The sequence below is a fragment of the Chelmon rostratus genome, chromosome 8, assembly GCF_017976325.1.
Source record: "Chelmon rostratus isolate fCheRos1 chromosome 8, fCheRos1.pri, whole genome shotgun sequence".
NCBI classification, from domain to species: domain Eukaryota; kingdom Metazoa; phylum Chordata; class Actinopteri; order Chaetodontiformes; family Chaetodontidae; genus Chelmon; species Chelmon rostratus.
Genome location: NC_055665.1, coordinates 18,744,590 through 18,752,768, shown reverse-complemented (window position 1 = coordinate 18,752,768; position 8,179 = coordinate 18,744,590). Strand labels below are relative to the sequence as shown.

The 8,179-nt window shown below is 45.1% G+C and overlaps 1 protein-coding gene across 1 annotated transcript; it reads left to right on the top strand.

Moving 5' to 3' along the window:
* Window positions 1-969: 969 nt before the first annotated feature.
* gdf6a (growth differentiation factor 6a) lies at window positions 970-7,060 on the top strand. Its single transcript, XM_041943092.1, has 2 exons — window positions 970-1,330; window positions 5,672-7,060. Exons 1-2 carry the CDS (start codon window positions 970-972, stop codon window positions 6,625-6,627), a joined length of 1,317 nt encoding a protein of 438 aa, XP_041799026.1. The 3' UTR covers window positions 6,628-7,060.
* Window positions 7,061-8,179: the final 1,119 nt, after the last annotated feature.

The following is an 8,179-nucleotide window of genomic DNA, read 5'->3' as shown; positions in this document are numbered from 1 at the left end:
ACCCCGAGCTTGCACTTAAACGCACGAGACCTCTGCCCTCGGCTTATTGAACCATGTTTCTGGTCCATGATGAGATGATTTCTCTCCGCCGTCCGCTCAACACTAAATCAAACACTGAAACCTCACCTGACCTGCTCTATTAATAATTCCCCAGGCTATTACTTTTTGATCTTTCTACAAAATAGCGTGTGAAACTATGTTGCAAATTTCATGATGTTTATTTAAAAAACATGCTTGATTTTATGATCACCTCATGCACACAGTGTCTCCAGTCTATCTGTATGTAAAATCTAATCTAATCTGATCTGACATGGCCTTGGAAGCTCTCGGGCTCTCAAAGACTCTGTGATAAGGAGGACTATATAGGCCAAACTCTGTGAGTTTTTCTGGAAACTGTTTGGACCTACATCTTTGGTCAGTTTTATAAACTCGGCAGTGACGGTGTAACTCTGTGCAGCTCATGCATGTGTGCTTGTAGCTAAACCCGTGTCTAAAATAACTAACTGAGGAAGGAGCAGAAATGTCCGTAGTTTAATTTCATTGCAATTTGATTTAAATTTAAGTTATTGTCATCGAAAAAATAAAGTAGACCATTATTCTCTACTGACAGTGTAAACTGTTCAGCAGTTGGCTGCTAAACCACCACCAACAAAAACTTTCCCCCACAGACCCTCGCGTCTGTATCTTGCGGCGGTCCGTTGCCTCTATAGTGCGCGTCTGTTTGGTCTGTGACATGAAATTGTTTGGGAAGCCCTGCACTGAGCGACCATGTGGGCGTGTTTCTCTCGGCCCAACAGTCTCCGCTCTTGTGTGGAGTCCAGAGCGCAAAACGCACTTCTTCTGGTGCGACCGGAGAACGAAAAAGTAGCAGCTCTCCGACCCTGACGCGCACACAATCTCCGACTCAGGCGGCCCCCCGAATCCGTCTTCACTGAGCGGGAAAAGACGAGTTTCGTGACTCATCCAGCCATGGACGCATCTCGACTCGTAGCGCTATATCTGGGCCTACTCCTCGTTTTCCTTGGGAATATACCGTGTTTCCAGTCTGCTGCTATCATCTCTCCCTCTCCGCCGCGGAGGAACAGGGGAGCCAGGATCTCTCATCAGGACGGACAAAGGTCATCCAAATTCCTTAAAGACATTTTCGCGTCTTCGCATCCTGTCGTGGGCCATCACAAAGAAGACCCAAAGGACGCTATTGTGCCGCATGAGTACATGCTCTCCATATACAGGACATACTCGGCTGCAGAGAAGCTCGGACTAAACGCAAGCTTTTTCCGCTCCTCTAAATCTGCCAACACCATAACAAGTTTTGTGGACAGAGGAACAGGTTGGTTTCAGTCCGCTGCCAGCTCCATCAGATCGGTATTGCATAATTGTGTGGCAGGTTTTTCCTCGACTGACTTGTCCAGCATTCTCTTCTGGTACAGAGCTCGCTAAAATGTGGTCAAAAATTACAGCAGCGCTTAAAAGATGGAGAAAAACAAGCTCACGGCGGCAGCTTTTACGCACGCTGTAGATCGGGCGAAATATTGTGCACTTTTACGCGCAAATATCAACAGACCATGAGAATAAGTGTTAAAGAAAAGAATAATCTTGAAAGCTGTAGGATTATATGTAGTTCCTGAGTAGTTTCCACTCGGATTTTCTTTCCGCACAGCCGCTGAAACATGCAACTTTTTCCGAGTATTAAGTTATATTACGCTTAAATTAACCTTTGGGTTACACGACAGTAAAACACTAATTAAGGCGCCCGCTAAATGAAGGCTGTAAATCACTGTCACTGCAGGCTGCAAACTATTCTGCTCCCAACCTCCACGTGAATCCAGAGGAAACTTTTTTTCAGTCATATGAGAGCACTCAGGCGCTGATTCGTTTTATCATTCATCTCTAAACGCAAACGATACGACGTAAACCCGAACATTTAAAAGTACAGAGGTAAACCCCCCGAAAACGGGCAAAATCATTAAATGTGTTGCCACTGTGGTGCCCAGTTTGGCCCAGTTGCGCTGACAAAGGCAGCCGGGGGGCCGTGGCAGAGCGGGTCGGTGTGAGAAGCAGGTGTTTGGGTCACTTAACATGTGTAACGAGCCCGCGCGGACAAACACAATCTGATAAACACAAACACATCCAGCGCACACAAGGGGACATAAGCCGAGTTAATCTTTGCGGGAGAAATAAAAGCTATCTTTGTTCGAGTTCCCCTCCTGTCTGAAACGCTGCGAGTCTCAGCTCTGGGACGCGGACCGCGCGCTGCAAAAAATATCCATCATTAGGAGCTCTTCAGCGCGGAGTCGGCTGCTTCAATCATATTCCTCTCTGCCTGCTGGGTGAGGTGCTGCTGCGACTGTTTCCAACGCAAAGACTTATCGAATGCAATAAAAAACAACGTATTTCAAGGTTTGAGAGCTTTTCCTCCAAATAAACCTAAGTGAACTGAAAACAAGTGGCGCTCTCACACACAATTGCTCGTTTCCAGACAAAAGAAGACGTTTTAAGAACGAACATGAAGCTAAAAGGCTTGTCCGTGTGGCCATTTCTTGCAGTGTGAGCTGATTTGATAGGAAAAACGCCTCACTTTCTCCTGTGATTTTGATGTGATGTGTCACTGGCTCTGACCCCGAGCTGGACCCTCTGAGAGCTGCTTGGCATCGAACGGCTGATTGGAGTATTTGAACTCGGTGATCTAATTGAGTGTTCATGTCATAACATATCAAACACTGTCTATTCTCCCATAATGACCCAGCTCGGCCACGATGGGCACATCACCAAGAAACGACAAGGGGGAAAAAAATAAAAGAGCACTTCCTCCGCTGTGAAGTGGTTCGTATTTTTACTGCGGAGCCTCCCTTTGCGACCGCCACTTTAATTACGGAAAATTATTTTTCTTCCCGTTCTTTCAGCTCAAGCGCCTTCGGTTTCTTTTGGGATTCGTCCCAGCGTCCCATAAGTGTTGCGTTGCATTAACCTGCAGAATGAACCTCAGCTGGGAGCTTTCGTTCTTCAGATCTCCTCCACCAGGAGAGAAATACACACGGGGGCAGCTTTTGACGCGTGAAGTAACAGGTTTTGCGTCTTTTGCGCATTATTCATCCATGCAGAGACAGGTTTTACTGAGTGCGCCTATGATCTACGGCTTCTTTGGCTTTCACACTTTTGTAGGTAAATGAAATTTGCTTATAAAACCAGGCAGGGTGTTTCCTGGAGGTTAGAAAAGGCAAGATCAGAAAAGAATAACCCGAATCTGAAAATTACTTTTGGCACTTGGGGTAACTCATTAAAGCGCAGATGGTGCAGCCCGGCCTCTCTCTCTCTCTCTCTCTCTCTCTCTCTCTCTCTCTCTCTCTCTCTCTCTCTCTCCCTCTCTCTCTCCCCAAACAGAGGCATAGATGACAAAAACATGTTTTGCATTTGTTCAAATACAAGCAACAAGGTCAAACAAAAGTGCACAGGATGCCGTTTTTAACCAAGCAGTAAAATCCACCGCATTCTCCCCCAATTATCCACCGTCAAGCATCTTACGCGTAATGGAAAAAATTGGCTTTTTACATAATAATGAAATTAAGAAAACTTTGTACATTTTTTAAACTGTCAACACGAATATCTCTCAATAAATCCTGGTCTTTTCAGTCAGTCAGTCAGTCCGTGCAGGCGCGTTTAAAGCGGAATGTTGTCGTTGGCAGGATGAGATGAAATATAAGAGGGGAAGTGCTTTAATGAGGAAGCTGGGAATTCAGAACTGTTAATTATTTGGTGAACTTGTATTCGATTTGTTTGAGGTCTTATAAAAAAAAGGGATCCTAATGCAGACCATACGCGCAAAGTCACTGAAACGAGCACCAGGTTTCAATCTGCTTTTACTGTTGGACTCGGCAGGGTTCACGGAGGGAAACTGACAGCTAGATTCAAACATCTCTTTAGAACAAGTTTTGCGAATTATATCACAGGGGTGTTTAGATGTAGGCATGTCACCTTTATTTTTTAAGAACACGCTCAGATATTAATGGAGACAATCAACCGAGAAAACATGCTTTTATTCTATTCTTTTTTGTCACGAAACAATCTCAACAGACAATTTAATTCCGCTTTTAGATTTAAGATCCTTTATGTTGAAAAAGGTTTACGAATTTGACATTTAAAGCAATGTTATTGTTCATTCACTCTAACCTAAATCAACGGGTTTTAAGCGTTTTCTTGTCATTTTCTTTTATATCCTGCACCGGATTCTGCATTTATACTCAAACCACTGACTGTAGCTGCAGGAAAAGTGTCGAATAAAATGAAAAACGCGGGAGATGAGAGGGCTATTCTACTCCTCTTCGCTGTATTCTTTCCGTTTTCTCTATAAAAAAGCTGTAAAGGAAAACAAACGAACTTGTTGCAGTAAATTTTTCAAAGGAGTAAAACCAAGGAAGGTGTCATTGTAGCTATGATTTAACGTGCTTTAATCGCAGCTTGATACGCAGGATAACAGGTGCTGGACATAAATTATTCTGACCCAAAATGAATTTAAAAAAGCTCTCGCAGAGGCTGAGTTCCTTGTCTCTTCAATGCAGACTTTTACATGAGTTTTGTTAACGCCTTTTCATGCATTACACTCCAGCCTCATCGCTACGCCTTGATGGAATATTTGCAGGCCTCCTGGGTCTCCAGCAGGGAATAATGCATTAATTGTGTATTGTTCCATTGAGTGTACAGTATGTCGCCTTTGGTCCGTTGTGTCTGGCAGCACCCAGGGGCCTTCACATCACTAGGCCCCTTGTTATTTCTCTTTCTTTGCCTTACAACTCCGCAAGAGTTCTCAAAGCAGCAAAGCGGCCACTTTTCTGATGCTCTGACTGCTGTTTGCATTTAAGAACTTTGGAGACTGCAGAGAAGGAGAGGTTTACTTCCGCTCTGTCAGGGAGCTGGAAATGAATAATCATTCTGTCATCAAGTGAAATGAAAGCAGAACTAGTTTCATTAAAACGTGCTGGCTTTGATTCAAACTGGCATTCCGCTTTCACCAGATTTGATTGGGTTATTGTCACTGCAGGATCAAAAACGAATATAATGATTTATGCGCAAATACGTAATCTATAAACGTTTTTTTTAACAAAATGTATTAGCATCTTCTTGCATGGCACGAACATTGTGTGCTTTGCATCAGAATATCATGTCAAATTATTCATGTGCAACAAATTTGCATGAAATGAAATTAAGAAACTTGAGCGACTAGAATTTTAAGGAGGAAGCCTTAAAGCATGTTTTGTAAACTTCACCCACATTAAGCCTTCAGCATGAAGGAGATTTTATTATCAACAGAATTCTATTTGAATCAAATCAAAATAAATTTGAGGTTGGCTTGATATGTATAATGTAGTCATGGATTGACGCAGGATACGCAGCGACGTTTTTTTTTTTTTTTTTTTTTTTTTACCAATAATAAACGTGGTGTTAACTGTGAGGTTTTTTCCAAACTGAGGACTTGTCAACTGCACTTTATTTCAGGCAGGTTCAGGGTGGACATTTGAAAAACAAGAGAGAGAGAGAGAGAGAGAGAGAGAGAGAGAGAGAGAGAGAGAAGGCCTCTGTGGGAGAATGTGAGTCCCCCTCCCTCCCTCCATGCCTCTGAACACTGTACACCCTAAGTGAATCTGACTGCAATTATTTTCTTCTTTTATCCTTGCAGACGATCTTTTGCACTCTCCTCTGCGAAGACAAAAGTATCTGTTTGATGTCTCAACCCTTTCAGACAAAGAGGAGCTGGTCGGGGCGGAATTAAGGATATTTAGGAGAGCGCCCGGAGATTTGCAGACTTCCCAGCAGACGACGAATCTGTACGACATCCAGGTCTACCCCTGCCGCTCGGACAGACTGCTGGACTCCAAGTCTGTGGACCCGCAGGACTCCACCAAGGCCGGCTGGGAGGTTTTGGACGTCTGGGAAATGTTTAAAGCACACCAGTACCATTACCATCAGCCCCATCATCCTCAATCCCAGCAGGGCAACCAGCAGCTCTGCTTCCAGCTCCGCGTCACTCTCAGCAAGACAGACACCGAGGTGGACCTGAGGCAGCTGGGGCTGGACAGGAGCGGCCGGTCCCAGCGGGAGAAGGCCATCCTGGTGGCCTACACCCGCTCCAAGAAGAGGGAGAACCTGTTCAACGAGATGAAGGAGAAGATCAAGTCGCGGAGGTCGGTCGGCGAGAGGGAGGAGGCGGCGACGGACGAGGGGGTGTCGTTGAGGGGGGTTAAAGGAGAGGGGCCCCGGCGGCGGCGGAGGACCGCGCTGAGCAACCGCCACGGGAAGAGGCACGGCAAGAAGTCCAAATCCAGGTGCAGCAAAAAGGCGCTGCATGTGAATTTTAAAGAGCTGGGCTGGGACGACTGGATCATCGCGCCCCTGGATTACGAGGCGTACCACTGCGAGGGGGTGTGCGACTTCCCCCTGAGGTCGCACCTCGAGCCGACCAACCACGCCATCATACAGACGCTCATGAACTCCATGGACCCCAACAGCACCCCGCCCAGCTGCTGCGTCCCCACCAAACTCAGCCCCATCAGCATCCTGTACATAGACTCAGGCAATAACGTGGTGTACAAACAGTACGAGGACATGGTGGTGGAGCAGTGCGGGTGCAGGTAGCGACCCTTGTTCGTATATACAAAAGCAAACAAACAAAAAACTTCAAAGGACAGTAAAATCAAAGATAAGTCTTGCCGGGTCCCAGGTTGAAGATATAAAGTCCTCACAGGTCTGAAATGCTTCGACGCATGACGCGCCTTGTCTTTTTCAAAAGGGATGCACACACAGGCGAAATCCGCTATTTATTCAGACTCAGCACAGTCTCAAGAATACTCACTCTCTGCCTTTATGTGTTACGCCTTCATTCCCATCCGTGCAACAAGTCACCACTCATCAAACAGGCTTTTGTTTCCCAGAGAGTGAGACGTGTCCATATGGCACAAGGAATGGGCACAGGGCGTGATGGGAGCCTATTGAGTCCGGCTGTGCACCTGTTCGTGCCGAGGCCAGAGGACAGTGGGCTTTGCCTGTCAGCGCTTTGTTGCAGCTCTGCCGTGTGATCCTGCCAGCCAGGCCGGACTCTTTTGGGTATGTGCATCCAGGCCGTAATTGCCACTGTCCAGCTGGAGTCATTACAGGCCCGAGCAAGTGCCTGTTTTTCAAAAAAAGGGGGTGAATGTCTAATGTACCAAACACGCACGCACACACACACACACAGACACACAGACACACGCGCACGCACGCACGCACGCACGTGCGCACGCACACGCCCAAACTGGTCTGAGGAGAGGAGATAAGATGGTGGTGGTAATGCCTTCAAGAGATTTTTGCCTTACTGGAGACCGGTTGAGCGGCGCTGAGAGAGGCGTCGTGCGCCTCTGTGGACAGAAAGGACACAAACCCAGACTTGTGCCTGACTGGGGCCCCTGTTGAAAGAAGAAAAAAAATAAAAAAAAGCACACATAACTGAGGCGAACTTTTTGCTCAAAAGTCTGCATCTTTACGAAATGCACTTCCACAACTGACTGCGCCAAGGACATGCAGTCAGCGAGAGAGTCTGTCTTCTCTAATGACGAGAAGATGAGAAAAAAGACTCGCAAGCGAGACGATATTTAAATGCACATTAGCTTTGAATGCACTGCTGTTCATTATTTTTTTTTTGAGCTGTAAATATTTGTACAGTTGAAAACTTTACAAAGTGCAACAAATGAAGAAATGAGAAAACGGCATTTCTTTGTAAATATACAAAATGCACTCAAATCGGTATAATTTTTATTCTATAATTATTTTATTATTTGTGATGTACAGAGTTTCATGATAATCATATATTTCTTACATTGACAAGAGTAATTTAAGGTGTATTCGATATTTTTTTGCAGAGGGTGGAAAATACCATTATTAATGTCTACCTCATAATTGCATATAGGATCTGAGTTTTGAGGTGCATACAGTTAGAGTGTAAAGAGCTTTTACAACGATATATAAGATCATTTATATACATATATTACTGGATAATATTCCACACCATTACTGTACAAATAAAATTCCAAACAAAGTCTGGTACTTCTGATGATTAATGTAACCCTTTTTGCATTCATTTCATTCATTTGAAGTGTTGAGTCTGACTTCCTGAACAGACACAGATATCCAATAGGAAGACTGCAGGACATTT

Coding starts and splice junctions, on each gene's coding strand:
- gdf6a (XM_041943092.1), top strand. CDS start 970: ATGGACGCATCTCGACTCGTAGCGCTATATCTGGGCCTACTCCTCGTT. Junction 1,331..5,671: donor TTTTGTGGACAGAGGAACAG/GTTGGTTTCAGT, acceptor TTATCCTTGCAG/ACGATCTTTTGCACTCTCCT.